Source organism: Linepithema humile, chromosome 6, assembly GCF_040581485.1.
Source record: "Linepithema humile isolate Giens D197 chromosome 6, Lhum_UNIL_v1.0, whole genome shotgun sequence".
Lineage (NCBI taxonomy): Eukaryota > Metazoa > Arthropoda > Insecta > Hymenoptera > Formicidae > Linepithema > Linepithema humile.
Window position 1 is genome coordinate 1767534 of NC_090133.1, and position 17327 is coordinate 1784860.

Consider the following 17327-nt stretch of genomic DNA (forward strand, 5'->3'; position numbering starts at 1 on the left):
TCGCAAACCTTGTTTATTCTAAAGCGATGTCAGCAATACCTTAATATCATACGTTTCGTATCTATTGTGGTGTAATTCATTTCCGACGTTGTTGTTTTGCGATATATAGATAACTCGTTTGTACATTCAGGATAGTTGCGCGTTTTCCGATCATTATCTCTCTCTGTTTGTTAACATTTCACAAAGGATCAGATGGAATAATTTAAATTATCGGATGAGCGATTCGTAATATCGATTATACATCGAGATATAAACTCACGAAGAACAGAAGCAAAAATAATTGTAGAATGAAAATTTTACTACAAGTTTAACGCACTTGTAGAAGTATCCAAATACCTATAATAATTATATCAATAAAAGTAAAAATACACGAAGAAGAATTCCTTCAAAAAAATTTTGAAAGAGGATATCCGCTCTAAAAAACACATTAGCCGTACGCTTAAATAAATTCTGCAAGCTGCCGGGTAGAAAATACAGACACAAGTGACCTAGTGATAAACCAAAAAGGCCGATAAAAATTAAGATTCTTCTTCAACTGTTGGCTACTCCCCACTACTCTTCCACCTTGCGGCATTCTCGTGCATGTATATGGTAATTGATACACGGGGTAATCGATCAGCTGTCGTTGCCGTGAAATTACGGATAATAACCGACCATTAAACTCTGAACTCTGTGCCTAGGCATCCCCGTGATACAAATGTATTTTTCAACATCAATCGGCGACATTTTTCTACGCGGGAAAATAGACGGATATGACCCTGTTTAGCGGCGCGGAGTCAAGGCGTTCTCCGGCTGATAATCATCGCCTTTTACGAAATAGCTGTACTTCCGCGGACGGCGCAAGATCCGTTGCGGCAAGGTTAATACACCGTCCGATCGTAACAAACCCAAAGTATATATATTAAGGCGCGTTAAGCGTGCGCGCGCGTGTAGAAAATTATAAGCGCCGTGTCGCATTAGGACGATAATTCCAGCGTTGAATGATACAACATAATAGCAGACGTGCATACAGAGTTATTATACGTTGTCACTCTTATTCGAATTTGTCGCTCTTCTGCACAATTCTCTTGAATAAATTTTTCTCCGCCAAATATGAACACGATAATTGAGAAATTTTGTCGCGAGAAGTATACATTCTATTGTAGATCACAAGAAGAAATAAAGACCAAATAAAATATCAGATCGTATGTTCCGGAAATTCGTGACATTAACATGATATAGAATTCAGATTTGCGATTAAATAAGGAAAGTTTCGTGCGATTCGTGCAATCTGCCGCGATATTTACTTCAATCGAAATTATCTCGAGATCAAAGTTCGCGCAAATAGCGTATTCGAGAGATCGATTATCACATTTGTCGACAAACTTGTGACATTTTTATTTAAACGATCAAAAATGCGCCGAAGAACACTCGCGCGCGTAAATGACGCGCAGTACAGGAAGAAGAAGAAGAGGAGGAATCATCACAACAGCAGCCCGCGTCTGTTGCTGTGTGCTCTTCTCATTTATTTTAGTACACGTTCCACTACCGTCTAGCTCAGGGACACACGGCAGTTAGGGAGCGCGATAACGATCGGGCCAAAAACACCGAATAGTGTCACAACATTGAAGAGGCAATATCGCCAAGCGAATACCAGTTCATCGGCCGTCATGACGCGCGTTTATCTTTTCGTGATTCTAATGTTCCATTGCGCTTTGAGTTCGGTGCAAAATGAGAGGTGAGTATCACATTCGTATCAAACAGTTTTACTCGTCGGATTCCAAAAGCTGTCAACGTTAAAGATCAAACTTGTGAAAAGAACGAGGCTTATTAGAATTATCATTTGTGGCGTCTACACGTCTCGCACTGCGAGATATTTCAGGTCCAATCAGATGTTTATTAAGATTTTAGAAATGTTGGACGTTAAAGACTCAAATTTAATCAACAAGGACCGACGAAAGTCTGAGTTGCAGTTGCGTATTCGAATTTTAAATGTGCATATCGCCAATAAATGTTCCGGGTTCACTTTTTGACCCTTTTAAATGGCAAACTGCCTTATTATAATTTAAACTGCTCATCTGGAATTGGAAGTGTACATAGTGTCAGCTATGATTTAGCTCTCGCTGGCCCTTCATTGTTGATTAATCGGTCGGGGAGAAAAAGGGAGAGCTGCGACATGTCCTTTCGTTGAAATCAATTAATTTCAATTTCGAATAATATTAATCTGATTGGAACTTCCTTCGCGAAGTATCATCTCGATCTTGTGCTTCGCAATCCGCGATTTCACATTAACGTTGAAGAAATTCGGATGATGCAAAATTCTCTCCGATATCTTCTCGCGTTTCGAAGGGAGGAAATCTCTTGCCTCATAACGGCTTTTGCGAAACCCCAGTTGCGGGCCTTCCAGACCTTCGCAGACCGCGAACTTCTCTCTCCGTAGAGCGACGTGGCTGATGCAAGGCGATGTGCTCACCCAAGAAGAGGCGTCGGCGCGGCACATCCGGCTGATCACCTGGGAGTCACATCTCTCGGTGAACACCAGAATGGACGCGCACTACGCGCGATCAGGCTACTTCATCAGCTGCGTGATCGCCGCGTCCATCCACGGAAACGGTCACGTGAGCGTGGCGGCGGGCGGCTACGGAAGCAAGGAGGTCCGAATTCTTTACGATACGAAGAACGACGAACCGGATGTTCTGTACGTTTTCGTACAAGCGGTGCGGAGGGAACCGGTGTCCGTCGCAGGAAATGTCGCGGCAAATGCGAGACTGGGCATTGTCTATGAACCTATCAAAAACTGGACCCAGAGTGAAGTCCAGGACGCCTTGGGCAGTTCGAATACTTCTCTTGTAGCTAGCAGCTAGAGTCGCTTTTTATATCTTCATAGTATAATAATTGTATTTTATAAAAATACTTTCGGCTATTGTTTTGATTAAATTGACACGTCGATTATTATGACATTTCAGAAAATGCGCGCGCATGTGGCGACGATTCAATTTATTTCGTATAAGAAAATGCTTAATAGAATTTTCAATGAACACAGCAGGACAACGCCAACAAGTTGAAGAAGAATTTAAACTCTTTTTATGTGCTTTTTAATTTTGCAATTTGACTTCCATCGAGTTCATTCTTATGAAAAGAATTTAGGACATATTGTTAATCGATTTTCTATATCCTTTCAAACATAAAATATTTAGGAAGAGATGATTAATTAAGCTTTATTAGTTAAATTATTGCTCATCGTTAGATTCATAAAATACTAAATAATTCCAAAAAAATTTTTTTTTTAATTTTAACAAAATATTCTTTTATGCGACATATTAGTTAAAAAAAGGTAGATATATCAGAATGTCTTTTAGATTATTTGGATTAATTCAGTTGAGGAAACTTCTCTCGCCAGAGTTGGCGGGTTCAAATGGCTGATTCTTCCCGTATAATTATGATCAGCGAGATGCTCATTTGAAATGGATAACGCATCATCTTGTCTTCTCACATTTCTGACGGAATAGCGTGTAATTGCGTGCGTCTTTCTAATGTAATTACGTAAGACGAGACATGCATTAGGCGCATAAGCTTATGTTTAAGCTTCCTCAATAATATTATATAAAATGCTGCTTGTTGATTGTTGCATATTTTTCCTTGATTTTTTGCGCAAAAATAAATTTCACTATTTTCTACATTATTTTTGGTCTCGAACTTTGATAATTGCGCAAACAAAAGTTTCTATTAAAGATTGTATTTTTAAAAAATACGGAGTAACAATTCATTAACAATATGACTTTTATATTTAGTGTAAGAAGCTCTGTCGTTAAAGAATTAGAACACTTTGACGTATGGTCAGCAGATAATTGACGCAAATGGATCATTCATTTTTTCGATCTTTCCGACAGCCGTTAGTTTTCACGTTCCACCTGTTATAGCAGGAATACTTTACCGAGTGCGAACACACGTCTGGCCGACGTTAATTGTGAAAGTAGATCGCAATTCGTAACTAATAGACGCCGGCGAGTGTTACGTTTGGCGAGCGGAGATTAAATGATTAATCGCGCCATAATGAACCGCAGTTTCTCGAAATATTGTCCGATTTAATTACAGCACTATTGTTCGCCACGCTACATTGCGACGCGATCGAAACTTCGAGCGTAATTATTTATATGAAAACGATGGTAAAAGGCAGTATTTCTCATTTAATTATTGCGTACTCCGATACGAACAAAAAGCTTGCATAGCACACGATTAATATAAAAATCTGGAATTACGAGACGCGTTTGTAGTAATTTAATTAATATACGCTGAAATAATTTCAGTAATTTTTGGCTTTATAATAATAATAATATGTGAATCTATTTCAGTCACAATAATAACATGTCATCGTGACTATTATTGCTTTTATTACATGCCGATCTTATTTCATGTCTTTTTCTGATAGTTTTTTATGTCTGCAATTGTCATCTCCTCAGAAACTTGAAATTTTCTATCTTAATAGATCAATTTAAAATTTAAATACTAAAGTAATCTTAATTAGGACGAATTCGTGGCTTTTATAAGCCTACACGCAAATATCAATTTGGCGCGTCACGCGCTTTTTCGGAATTTCAACAATCGAACGTGAATGTTGTGAAGCGTAAATTCCTGTCGACAGAACGTAGCCCGTTTCGCCGGATCTACTTAAATGATCCGTTTGATCACGCACGAGCGGTCGCGGGTTGTTTCGAAAACAAGAGTTAGAAACAAAGTCGTGGGCAGGCTCCGTAGAACGGATAATAATACAGCGCGTGCATCCGATCCTTTTCACTTCCGTGGAAAAGAAAGGAAAGCGGTCGTTGTTTTGAAATAAGAAAACGCATCGTGCCTTAAAAGAAGCTTTTGCGACTTTGACGCGCAGAATGGAAAGATGTTAGATATTTCAAGTCGCAATTTAATTTCTACCTTGTTAATAAATGTGTTCTGGAATTTTTGGGGACACAAGATGATATATAGCATCCCTAAAAAATATTGTTAATACGACGTTGTTGTTGAGGCGATCTCTTTAATGAATAAATTGAAAACTCAAAATGTCTTACCCGATGACTTGCCGGGGTTGGATTCCTCGATCGGCTGCAGAGTTCGCGACATCGTCGGCCCTCGAGAGTGACGTCTCGCTCTTCAATTTGAAACGAATGCGCGTGTGCCGCGGTCGAGACGCTTGTAAAATCGCCGCCGATGTTCGTCAAACCATCGAGCTGTGTGTCAAGTCCGATGGACTCGCTGCAGTCGCTTGTCGCATTTTCCACGTACGTACATTAGTCGGCACTGTTAATTGATTGTAATTAGAAAAGCGTGCGAGAGAACCGTGGTGGGCGATCGGTGATAAATTATTAGGGTGGTAAAATTCAGATTTAGAGAAGCGATGTATCGATCGATGCTTTTTTGTGAGACCGATCTGGCTTATCTGAGGTGGCTCGTCACAAGACACTAATGATAATTGATATTAGTTATCAATGTTAGAATATCTCTCCGTAGATATACGTTGACTTAACTTTGCCGTCTGTGTAGTCTGAAAATTTCTCTGCGATTTATTAAAGAAACAAAAAGAATATTATTTAGAATTTGACCTAAAAGCCGCTTCAAGCAGTTTCATTCAAGATTCATTAAAGAGAGTGATCTGTCTTCATATTAAAATATTTTTATTTGAAATTTTATCGCTTTTTCCTTCAAGATATATTTTGCAAGTGTTGACTCGTTTCTTCTTCCAAATTGAATTGATAATTATTCGAAACTTCGTGAGAGAATTGTTAATTTGGCTGCTCTCAAGTATAATTCTTATATCTTTTCTATACAGATAGTGTTCTTCAGAGATTACCCTTTCTTTTATATTTCTTTCAAAAGAACCGCAACTCTCAATACGAAAGTATCTTCAATGAAACGTTTAGTTCCGATTTCTTTGCCAGGTAGAAAGTCTTCGGCAACGAACTTGTCTCCTCTCCAAAAATATTAATTCTCTTCTCACGTTGTGTCTATTTTCAATATTGAAATATATATTCCCTTATTTTATTACTTATTTTCTATGCAGGCACTGTTGGTTGAACACTTTTCGTTTGCTCCAAAAATATCTTCGCTACACATTCCAGCAAATTGACTTATTCTTTCTCTTCTTCAGCATTCTTCCTCCGAAGAAACAATACAACACTCGTTTCCAAAAGTAATAAGAATTTGGATCACTGATGTTTTTCTTTCCGTCTCCACCGAAGATGCTCGAGTTCTCTCAGTTCATGTTGAAAACGCGAGATCGTTATCGAATGTAAAAACGTCAAAATGGGGTGAACGACAGTGGCACGTGGCGACGGTTCGCGTGTCGCGCAACGTCACGTGCGAACGACTGAGATATGCTGAGCGAAGCGCGCGCGATTTCGATACGCGCGGCTTCCGCGGACTTTCGAATAACGGCCTGGCGGTTTAACTATTGCTGCTGCGAGAGCCTCGCCGCGAGAGGTGAACTACGTGTTGTACGTGCTGTGCGTGCACTGCGCCGTTGCTCCGGCCCCGGAGTCTGGCCCCCAGCCCGGGGGGCCCCGCTATAGAAGATTCTCCGGATCTTTCACTAGGTGGGAGACGAGAGTCGAGAAAATCTCATGCGCGTCGACTCGTCTCCCTCCTCTTTTTCTCGTTCGTCGGTCTCGAGAGAGAGGAGAGAGAAAGAGTCTGCGGAAGAGAAAGATGAATAGGAATCGCCACTTTCGTTCGCTCAAACTTGTGTAGGCTGTCTCTATGTTTCTCATTGCATTAACCAGGAAATTACGCATACCGTAATAATAAGAATTGACAGAGATATAATTATACTTTTTTTTCGTAATCTAGAAGTAAATTCTATGATAATTGTGTATCTCATTAAAGTTAAAATAAATAAAACTTATATTTAAAAATACAGCATTAAGCAGCCATATATTAAAAGGAGAGCAAGGGATATCAATGAATTTTTGGACCAATTCATAATTTCATATCTGCACATATAATACGTATATTCTTCTTTTATACCAGTCGAGTATAAAGTCCTGCATTTTTGTAAAAGAACTTGACAGGGATTTTATTACCATATAATCATTTCGAGAATATACTAAAATTATTTACATCCCAAATTTGTGCCCAAATAATCTTAATTAACTAATTAATTTTAATTAAATTACTATTGTAAGCTCATGTTTGATTTGTTATGCTTATTTGGTCGGATTTGTAATTGATAATGTTTTCTCCTGTCTCGAATAAACACGAAGCCCGGAACAATTATATATATATTAATAAAAATAAAAAATACTTTACAAATCGCGAATCACCTTCTTCAATTCCAAGGATTGGAATTAAAACTGTTTATCATTTATCCGTTTTTAACTGTCTTCAAGTTATATTGGCCACCAGTTTTCTCAAAGAAATAACATTCTCTTTGAAAATAGCGAAAATGATTCATGAATGTTGGACGGAGACAGTATGTCACTTCTTTTTCGAACCAAAACCAGAAAATCCCATGATTGCAGCCATGTCATCCGAGGGCCCTGCATCATCGTCGGCCATTTCTTCAATTTTCCTCTTTTTATCCTTTCGCTTTTCCTTCCGATACTCTTTAATCTTCTCTTCCTATGAATAATAGAAAAATAATTCTATTAATTTCTATTAACAAATTTTACAGTAAATAAAATAATAATCTCAAGCATAATCTTTGAAGTATAAACAAACCTCTTCTTTAAGTTCTTTTACTCTTTGCTCCAAATCATAATCTTTCTTCTTCTCCTCGAGTTTTTTCTTATTCTGTGCAAATCTCGCTTTAACTTGGTCCAATGTAGATCGCTCTATCTTCATGGACATGCCCAGATTTCGTTGATCTGTCAATAACAATTAAAAATTAAAAGTTACACTTAAACATATTTTACTTGTGTACCATAATGTTAATGATTTTTAAACTTACGTTTTGTCCCATTAATATGATCCAAAAAGTTAATGGAATCTTTAACAACACAGTCGCAAACATTGCAGTAATATCTATTAATAGAAACACAATAACAGTATTATGATCAATAATACTTTAATGAAGAACATTTTTACAAAAATAAATCATTACTATATAAAAATAATTTCTGTACATTATTTAATTAATTAGGTTACTAATTAACCTGGAATGTACACTTAAGTCTTTAAAAAATATTCGAAAACTAATTATACCCTCCAGTTTGAGAAGACGGTGTATTTTTATTGATGACAACACTTTTTCCTAATTTGGATTCAAGATCTACTTTATAATCTCTTTGTTTGAGTAATTCTCTTTTAACTGCTGGTTGTTTAGGAATCCCCAATTCTTCTTCTGCAATCTCATCTTGGAGTCTTTGAAGTGCAATCCTTTCATATTCCTCTCGGTTCCATTTTCTCCTATGGTCGTCAGGTCGCTGTAAAAGAATTATTTTTCAACATAATAAAACCAATCTATTATAATTTGTATATAAATATTAATACTTTTTTCACTATATATATTTATATACAAATATTAATACTTTTTTCACTATTAAATACATTTTAAGCTTCTATCTTTTGCAACATTTGACCAAATAATATTAGAGTTCCATCATCAAAATTAATATTGAGCCCAATACAATTTGGCAACTGATAATGTATTTGTGATATTGATTTGTATATAAATAAATATATGTATATACACATCAAAATTATGTAAAAAAAATAAAAACAAATTATGCCTTACATTTATATTACAAAATGCGAAATTTATCAAATGTCAATAACAAATCGCGGAGGTTAGGAAATTATGATCTACATAATATGCATTAAAATGTCTGAAATTCAATATTATCTACGGTTACATAACACATTTTGAAGATGCAAATAATCACCGTAGACATGATTGCAGTATCTTGTTTTCCACAATGATCAAATATTTGTGCAAAATAAGTAAATAACGTTTTCTACAGTTTTCTATCTGCCTTGTTTATCTCTGTTTGTGTTGTATTACTGAATATAGAGACAGAAAATTTCTTTCCTATAGTTGGTAATTCTGAATCTAGAGTTTTTATCAGTGAACTATATAACATATAGCTTCGGCTTATTTTGATTAGTAGAAGAGAGCAGATATTTATTCTTTTGTCTCCTTTCTTTTCGCAGTTAATTCGTTAATGTTTTTATAGAAAGATATAATAATAAAAATTGTACAAATATTCTACTTTCTTTTTGTTTATATATTGAGAAGTAAATAATTTTTTATTATAATAAAAAATTTATTAACGATATATAATGTATATTATTAATTTATTTATATATTGTTATTTTATTTATGAACAGTAAAAATTATCTTGTACGGGTGTATAATGTGAAAATATTATAGTAATTATAAATATTATTTATTTAATGTATAAAATAAGAATATACATAAGTAAACTAATTGTAATAATTTTATTTCCTAACAAAGTCGATGTGTGAGCTCTTGGTATACTACATTGGTTTTACAGCAGCAGCAGGAGCAGCAGTACCAGCAGGAGCAGCAGGAGCAGGAGCAGCAGCACCAGCAGGAGCAGCAGCATCAGCAGGAGCAGCAGCACCAGCAGGAGCAGCAGCACCAGCAGAGGCAGCAGCTGCAGCTACTGCAGGAGCAGCAGCACCAGCAGAGGCAGCAGCTGCAGCTACTGCAGAAGCTGCGGAAGCAGAAACAGTATCTAGAGCAGCAGTTGCAGCAGCAGCAGCAGCAACGACAGCAGCAGCAGCAGCAACGGCAGCAGCAGCAGCAGCAACGACAGCAGCAGCAGCAGCAACAGCAGCAGCAGCAGCAGCAGGTGCAGCTATACCAGCAGCAGCAGGTACAGCAGTGCCAGCAGCAGCAGCAGCAAGTGCAGCCGGAACAGCAACAGCAGGTGCAGCAGTACCAGCAGCAGCAGGTGCAGCAGTACCAGCAGCAGCAGGTGCAGCAGTATCAGCAGCAGCAGGTGCAGCAGTACCAGCAGCAGCAAACAAGCGAAAATAGTATGTTATTTTTTTGTCATTAAATTATTGATTAATATACGTAATTATTTCTATTTATTTAGTACTTAAATGTATGTGTTTAATTTTTAGGTAGAAAAAAACGAAGAGGAGCCGGCCGGTCGCGTGCCCGCTGGTATAACCAGCGAGGCGGCAATAGAGGAGGACAGAGCCCACGGATGATCATGATAAGTAAAAGCTACAGCCGTGGAGGAAGAGGTCGTGGCTATAATAGGAGCCGCACTATTATAAACTTTTATTAAACATAAGCAAATATATTAAACGTAAAGTTTTAAAGTATTAAACATATAACCATATTATTAAACATAAGTTTTTATATGAATAAATATGAATAAATATATAAATATATTAAATAAATAAGTATTAACAAAAAATATTTTCAAAAATTATAATGTAATTTTATTTTATATTAATAAAGTACGTTTTGGACATTATTTAGATAAAAGAGAGTTATTTATTAAAACATTATTTATTGAAAGAGCGCCAAACATGAGATGTTTTTACTCATAATATTTAATAACATAATATCTAGAACATTTCGACCATCAGTTTTGGACATCTTCTGTTCTCGCTTGTGTATAAATGTGGAAGGAAGACAAACGTCCCCGCCTACTATTGCTATTCTTGGGCCGCAGACTACACATTGGTTCTTATGAGAAAGACTCACTCTAGTATCTTATATAGTTCAATGCATCACCACTGCTGTCGACATTTTTTGGTCCATTCCCACCCGAGTTATGTTTCCTATGTCTAGTGATTGTCATAATTCCTGTATAGATTCTTGAATAGATAAGTAATTTTGTTAGAAATCTTTATAAACAATATTGCAGATATCTTTTATATATTTTACTTTATATCACAATTAAATATATAAACTGTTTACAATAAAGTGAGAGTATGTTTTTAAGGTTTCTTGGTTATCTCCTGTGAACAATCTTTAAGCAATTTATATGTCATAATTGGCTCATTCTTTTGAATCCAAAGAAGTTTTTGCATTGAAGAGTGAGGTTAGACCATCATAGATATATTATTATCTCTATTTATTTTGTTATTTATCTTTAATTTATTGTTTAAAAATAAAGCATATTTACTTGGAAATTTATTTTTATGCTTTCTATCAATTAGATATTAGTAGAGTATTTTTGAGAACACAAAACTAATTGAAGCCAATCGACATTGATGTCGATAAGAAAATAACTAGATACTTTTGTGGAGTAGGAATGTCAACGTGTACAGTTCAACGTGTACAAATATTTCTGAAAAGGTGGATTTTTTTTTGAGAAGTGTTATTTAGAAAGCAATTCTTCACTTTACATACGAATATAGCTTTCAACATTTCTTTTTTTTGCTAAGTCTTCTAAATTTATAACTTTTAATATAAGTTTTAATTTTGAAATTGCACAAATTCCTTAAAACACAAACGTCAATGCAAAACATGAGAAACAAGTGGTATTAAAAAAATAATTACTATCTTTTAATAATTTCTATACTTTAATTATTTCTTTATAATGCATGACCTGATGAAAATGACATTTCAATATGTCACATTTGTGTATTGTGAAATACTATTTGTTGCTTTATTGCTTAACTTTACTTTTTATATTATGATTTGTGAGCTGTTTGTTTTAATTACCTTTGTTGTATTTATATGCATATAAATATAGAGAGATATATGAATTATATGTATTTAATTCTAAACAATTCTAAACAAGTATGGCTTGAAAGTAAATTACTAAATTAATATTTTATCTGCAAGTATTTGGCTAATGGCTTTTCTCCTTTGCTTGCTGCTTCCATTACATTGATTGCTTATGATTCAAAGATCTAAAATATCTTTTTTTTTTCTTAAGAACTAGTTAATATTTCTCATACTTTTAGAAAAAATGTAGTTGGTGAAGAAACGTCTACAAGTTTCCTGAAGAAAGTTAAAAGAAGCCTAACACAAATATGAATAAGAATTCGCAAAGTAAGCATATCATTTATATTACGTACAATCTATGAATCATTCTATTTGTAATATATTACATATTTATTTGTTCATATAATTACAATTTCTAAAACTTATACTACAGGAAACATACAAACGCTGAAGTACGTGAGTTTAGTCACTCTCACACTTCAAAATGCTATGGTTGGTCTTAGCATGCGGTACTCCCGTACCAGAGCAGGAGACATGTTCCTTTCTTCTACTGGTATGTACTGTTAACTATGTGATATATACTACAATCAGTTTTATGTGTAGACAGATAAAATATTTTAAAGAAAATATGTTACAAGAATTTTCTTTCTTAGCTGTTGTAATGGCTGAAGCAGTCAAACTACTTACTTGTCTGGTACTAGTACTCTTTGAAGAAGGAAGCTTTGAGAAATTTTATAAAGCTCTACATATGACAATCGTGAAGCAACCTATCGACACCTTGAAAGTCTGTGTGCCATCTCTTTTATATATCATACAAAACAATTTGCTTTATGTTTCTGCATCTAATTTAGATGCAGCTACCCATCAGGTAAACATTATTAAAATATTTTTATATCTTGTTTATTTTGATAAAAGATGTGATAGTTTGTAGAGTCAACGTAAATGTATATTAACATATAATTAATAATTTTGTATTAATACACATTTACAATAGATAATGTCGTACTTTTCAGGTAACATATCAATTAAAAATTTTGACAACGGCCTTCTTTGCGGTAACGATATTACGCAAATCTCTACGTAGCACTCAGTGGGGAGCTTTAGTGCTCTTGGTTGTCGGAGTGATCCTGGTGCAACTTGCTCAAAGTGTCAAAACATCGTTACCTTCAGGAATTGAACAAAATCATTGGCTGGGCTTTTCTGCCGCTCTGTGTGCATGTTTCTTATCTGGCTTTGCTGGAATCTACTTCGAAAAGATACTCAAGGGCTCTGATATTTCTGTGTGGATGCGAAATGTGCAGTTAAGTGTATTGTCCATACCGTTTGGTTTAGGTACGTGTTTCTTACATGACGGTGATATTATACGTAAACAGGGCTTCTTTTTCGGTTATGATTTATTCATCTGTTATCTGGTGGTCTTACAAGCGGGCGGTGGGCTGATTGTAGCCATGGTAGTTAAATATGCTGATAACATATTGAAAGGTTTCGCCACATCCCTGGCTATTATCATTTCCTGTATAGCCTCCATTTATCTGTTCAACTTTTACTTGTCATTCCAGTTTACTCTGGGCGCATTCCTTGTCATCTGTTCGATTTTCCTTTATAGTCACCAGCCGAAAACAGTAACGCTTGATAAGCATACATCTTCTGAGAAAGTCTGACAGTAGGAAAAATTTAAAAATATAAAAATTTAAAAAATTTAATATTTTCAATATGATACTGTCGATAAACTTGACAAGTTTTTTAACGATATTTTGTCAATTAATGTGAACGATACGTTAATTATTTCAAAAACTCGTTAAAAACGAAATTTATTAAAGATAGAATTAATTTATTAAGTATTACTCTTGCTGGATTTGAGTAAAATAAAAGAGACTTAAGGAGATAAAAGAGAATATTTAACATGATTTTATTTATCGTGAACATTTTATTTTGAGATTTATATCGATCATAACTCTTATAATAAAATGTAATAAGAGAATTGTTACATTGCACATATGAAGGAATCACAGTGCAATCATGTTTCTATATTCTGTATTTTTTATCTATTTGATGATAGTTTAGAATTTAGACTAGGTATTGCAAACAAGAAACAAAACGTATAAAGAGATTAAAAATCACCGTACCGTAATAACGTCACATGTTTATTGTAAATATAAATGATGACTATTTGATTTTATTTTTATAGTTAATATATATATATATATATATACATACATTTCATTAAAGACCAGTAATAGACTAGTAAGTTATTATATTCGCGTATCATGTACTTAAGTAGATTTTAATAAACAAGATTTTTACATAATCTTAAAAATTTTTATTTAATCTGCTTTCTTTAAGGTGATATTAAAATGCAATGTAGCAACAAGCTATATTTATGTAAATCAGTTATCTTTTGTTGTAGGTAATTATATCTGTGGAATATATTTTGCATTTAAAAATTCGCGCCATATCCTATGCACATGATAGTAAATTGATAGTAAATTTTAAAGCTAACAGTTGGCGAACCTGCCGTGAAGGTACTTCGCGTTACAAGGCAAACGCGTGAGTGAGCACGAAACTTTACATCTCTGTGCGCGATCACATAAATACTTACGACGATCATGAGCGGGCCTCAGTCGAAGAAAACGAAGATCATGAGTTCGTTGAACCAGTTAAAGGATCTCACCACGGTTGTCGCCGACACCGGTGACTTTCAAGGTACGATAACGTCGAAATTCGAATTCGATCAGAGGTGAAGGTAATATGCTGATAAGTGTGCACGGTAGGTGAGGAAAGGAGGGGGTGACTTGCAAAGTTAGCAATTTAATTTGAAGCGTGTCACGTGATACCTCGAACCATAAAAGATTATAAAATTTGTTTAGAAATTGCGATTATTTTCAAAAAATAACGAAATTTATGTCGTGATACATTCGTATAATATTTGGATGTGTTTATGCGATATCAAGCATTAATAGATAATATTAGATTATTATGAATTTTTATAGAAAGAATAAAAATTATTACTTTCGAAACTTTATTGCTCCTAAATTTGATTCCAATGACTACAAATGTAGAAAATTTATTAAAAGTTAATGAAATATATTTGCTCAGATATAAAATCTACAGAATAAAGATATTATTTATTAATAATCGTCAGATATTAATATCGTATTTATTATATAATTAATTATATCAATTATTGTAACTATTTATTAAAACTTTAATTTCTGAATTTTTAATAGACACTCTTTGAATACTCAAAACAGTTTTTTTCTTTCATTATCATGATTTTAAAAGAATAACAATGTGCGCATAGTTTAATGTTTTATTTAAAAGTCAAATTTTACTTATGCATTTGATTAATTTATATTTTATGATAATTATAGCAAATGCTGCATTATGCTAATTGAATCGACGACAGCGTTTTCGTAATTCAATTAAACATTAATTAAAAATCAATCAATTAAAAATACAAACATTAATTTCTGTAAAATTGAAATTTATTAAGATTTTATATGGAACTTTCGAGAAGTCATGGTCAAAAATCGAACGATTTCATATAGATTTATCTGTGTAACTGATAAAACGGATATCTGTGCAAATATGAAACATCGTGACCCTTGTCTTACTAAACAATGACCTCTGAGAGTAATATATCGTTTTTTACTTGGATAGATCGAGTGGAAGTGTTTGATAAAATAATTGAATAAGAAAATAAAAGATGTAAATAATAAAATGTGTAGTAAAAATAATTTATAAAAAATTGGATATTATCTATTATAGCTATGGAGCAATTTAAGCCCACTGACGCAACAACAAATCCATCATTGATTCTCGCTGCCGCTAATCAAAAGAAATACGCTCATCTGATTGAGAAAGCTGCTGAATATGGAAAAAAATCAGGATCGTAAGTATTTGCACATTGATGTAAGTATATGTAATTGAATTAAATTTGTTAGTTTTCTTATAATGCATAAGTCATTATACAATAGACGGGCATTATCTTCTTCATCGATTAGATAAATCATTATAAGTGTTGTTTTTGTTTTGTCTCCAACAAATTTCATAATACTTATAACCTAACATTATTTAATATTTTCTAGTACTTTGGCTGAGCAAGTTGAAGCAGCTCTCGATATCATTTGTGTGCTGTTCGGAAAAGAGATCTTAAATATAATACCGGGGAGAGTTTCCACGGAAGTAGACGCCAGATTGTCCTTTAATAAAGAAGCCAGCATCGAGAAGGCGAAAAGATTGATTGCTCTGTACGAAGGACTTGGAGTAAGCAAGGAACGCATCTTGATCAAGCTGGCATCGACTTGGGAAGGCATCCAAGCTGCAAAGTAAGCAAAAAATAGAATCAAAATATCATACATTTTATATTTGATTAAACATATCCAAATAAATAAGCATTGTTTAGAGAATTGGAAGAAAAATATGGAATTCACTGTAATCTGACACTGTTGTTCTCCTTTGCGCAAGCTGTTGCGTGCGCGGAAGCTGGTGTCACTCTTATTTCGCCATTTGTTGGCAGAATTCTTGACTGGTAAGTGAATTATATAAATATATATGTAAATTATTATGATGTGGCGGAGCAGCAGCATCATAACACATAATTTAATCTGTTCATGTACTTATGTGAGGCAAAAATAAATATTAAAAACATTAAAAATTTTAGGTATGTGGCAAATACCGATAAAAAGTCTTATGAAGGTAAAGAAGATCCAGGCGTTGTTTCCGTAACGAAAATTTACAATTATTACAAGAAGTTTGGTTACAAGACAGTTGTGATGGGTGCTTCGTTCAGAAATGTTGGTAAGTATTTTATTCCTTATAATATTTATGCAACTTGTAACATATTATTTTATAGTTTTATGTTATAAATTATTGAGCAAGTATTGTATATAAATGTAATGTAAAATACGCGATAGTAAACATTGCTTAAACATTATTCAAATAATTTTAGTGTAGATAGTTCTTTTAATTTGAATTTCTATTTTAGATGAAATCAGAGAACTCGCTGGGTGCGACTTGCTTACTATAAGTCCTAAATTACTAGAGGAATTGGAAAAGAGCAGCGAGCCTGTTGATAAAGTTTTAAGCGTGGAGACAGCAAAGAAATGTGATCTGCAGAAGATTAGTTTAGACGAAGCCGAATTTAGATGGCTTTTGAACGAAGATCAAATGGCAACCGACAAATTATGCGAAGGCATTCGCAAATTTGCAGCGGACGTACGCAAGCTTGAGAAGCTACTGCAAGAAAAGATTCAAGATTAAAATGGAGAATTTTGCGTTTTATGTATCGCGACATACAATATTTTTCAAGGGCATAATATTAAATGTACAAATACATTCCTACTGTTTATGTTTGTAAAATAATTGTAAAAAAAAAATAATGTACGTTAACTACATTAGTATATTAAGTGGAAAGAAGGAATAAATTGAAATATATAAATATATTTTTGGAAATACATTTGTAGGATGGATAAATAAAACGTGTGCAAAACATAATCAAAATTTACTCTTATCTATCTGTTTTATATTTATATTAATCTACAATATATTTATCATTTATTATATGATTTAAGATGTATTAGATATTAGTATAACATCAATATTCTTTATGTGATAATATGTTTATAGTTCAATTCAATATTTGATTATTTTACAGTATTATTATTATTGATTTGATGCTAAAGGAATATATAATACTTTT

General features: G+C 33.9%; 5 protein-coding genes across 9 annotated transcripts in view; 4 read left to right on the forward strand and 1 right to left on the reverse strand.

Annotated features, from left to right (window-relative positions):
• LOC105673092 (putative protein FAM10A4) overlaps nucleotides 1-9992 on the forward strand; it is a 48466-nt gene extending 38474 nt beyond the window's left edge. Inside the window, exon 4 of the mRNA XM_067356890.1 lies at nucleotides 9462-9992. Within this exon, the coding sequence (XP_067212991.1) occupies nucleotides 9462-9992 (531 nt within the window). The remainder of the gene's footprint in view (nucleotides 1-9461) is intronic.
• LOC105673095 (uncharacterized) lies at nucleotides 1330-4371 on the forward strand. 3 transcript variants are annotated; one of them, XM_012368455.2, is made up of 2 exons: nucleotides 1330-1717; nucleotides 2372-4371. In XM_012368455.2, the coding sequence occupies exons 1-2, from the start codon at nucleotides 1650-1652 to the stop codon at nucleotides 2841-2843; spliced, it is 540 nt and encodes a 179-aa protein (XP_012223878.2). In that variant the 5' UTR covers nucleotides 1330-1649; the 3' UTR covers nucleotides 2844-4371. The 3 variants fall into 3 exon arrangements, with proteins under 3 accessions (XP_012223878.2, XP_067213370.1, XP_012223879.2); XM_067357269.1 differs by having other exon boundaries at nucleotides 1338-1717; nucleotides 2387-4371; XM_012368456.2 differs by having other exon boundaries at nucleotides 1417-1717; nucleotides 2420-4371.
• Nucleotides 6952-8991, reverse strand: LOC105673094 (zinc finger matrin-type protein 2). The gene is made up of 5 exons (XM_012368454.2): nucleotides 8850-8991; nucleotides 8170-8390; nucleotides 7916-7989; nucleotides 7687-7832; nucleotides 6952-7587 (listed from the first exon to the last, which is right to left on the reverse strand). Exons 1-5 carry the CDS (start codon nucleotides 8856-8858, stop codon nucleotides 7444-7446), a joined length of 594 nt encoding a protein of 197 aa, XP_012223877.1. The 5' UTR covers nucleotides 8859-8991; the 3' UTR covers nucleotides 6952-7443.
• Nucleotides 9993-10755: 763 nt separating the features above from the next.
• Nucleotides 10756-13943, forward strand: Ugalt (UDP-galactose transporter). Of its 3 annotated transcripts, none has more exons than XM_012368706.2 (5): nucleotides 10756-10994; nucleotides 11866-11953; nucleotides 12060-12179; nucleotides 12280-12494; nucleotides 12640-13943. In XM_012368706.2, exons 2-5 carry the CDS (start codon nucleotides 11935-11937, stop codon nucleotides 13285-13287), a joined length of 1002 nt encoding a protein of 333 aa, XP_012224129.1. In that variant the 5' UTR covers nucleotides 10756-10994; nucleotides 11866-11934; the 3' UTR covers nucleotides 13288-13943. The 3 variants fall into 3 exon arrangements, with proteins under 3 accessions (XP_012224129.1, XP_012224128.1, XP_012224126.1); XM_012368705.2 differs by lacking the exon at nucleotides 10756-10994 and adding an exon at nucleotides 11112-11251; XM_012368703.2 differs by lacking the exon at nucleotides 10756-10994 and adding an exon at nucleotides 11297-11436.
• A 188-nt stretch (nucleotides 13944-14131) lies between these two features.
• On the forward strand, nucleotides 14132-17132 carry Taldo (transaldolase). Its single transcript, XM_012368707.2, has 6 exons — nucleotides 14132-14329; nucleotides 15395-15518; nucleotides 15715-15954; nucleotides 16032-16157; nucleotides 16290-16426; nucleotides 16614-17132. Exons 1-6 carry the CDS (start codon nucleotides 14233-14235, stop codon nucleotides 16886-16888), a joined length of 999 nt encoding a protein of 332 aa, XP_012224130.1. The 5' UTR covers nucleotides 14132-14232; the 3' UTR covers nucleotides 16889-17132.
• Nucleotides 17133-17327: the final 195 nt, after the last annotated feature.

Bases quoted from the DNA above. Each gene is read 5' to 3' on its own strand.
- LOC105673095 (XM_012368455.2), top strand. From the start codon at position 1,650: ATGACGCGCGTTTATCTTTTCGTGATTCTAATGTTCCATTGCGCTTTG. The intron at 1,718-2,371 runs GTGAGTATCACA...GCGAAACCCCAG, and splicing joins AGTTCGGTGCAAAATGAGAG to TTGCGGGCCTTCCAGACCTT.
- LOC105673094 (XM_012368454.2), bottom strand. The intron at 7,990-8,169 runs GTATAATTAGTT...TTCTATTAATAG, and splicing joins CCGTCTTCTCAAACTGGAGG to ATATTACTGCAATGTTTGCG. The intron at 7,833-7,915 runs GTAAGTTTAAAA...TGTTATTGACAG, and splicing joins TCATATTAATGGGACAAAAC to ATCAACGAAATCTGGGCATG.
- Ugalt (XM_012368706.2), top strand. The intron at 12,180-12,279 runs GTATGTACTGTT...TTTCTTTCTTAG, and splicing joins CATGTTCCTTTCTTCTACTG to CTGTTGTAATGGCTGAAGCA. The intron at 12,495-12,639 runs GTAAACATTATT...CGTACTTTTCAG, and splicing joins TAGATGCAGCTACCCATCAG to GTAACATATCAATTAAAAAT.
- Taldo (XM_012368707.2), top strand. From the start codon at position 14,233: ATGAGCGGGCCTCAGTCGAAGAAAACGAAGATCATGAGTTCGTTGAAC. The intron at 15,955-16,031 runs GTAAGCAAAAAA...AGCATTGTTTAG, and splicing joins GAAGGCATCCAAGCTGCAAA to AGAATTGGAAGAAAAATATG. The intron at 16,158-16,289 runs GTAAGTGAATTA...TAAAAATTTTAG, and splicing joins GTTGGCAGAATTCTTGACTG to GTATGTGGCAAATACCGATA.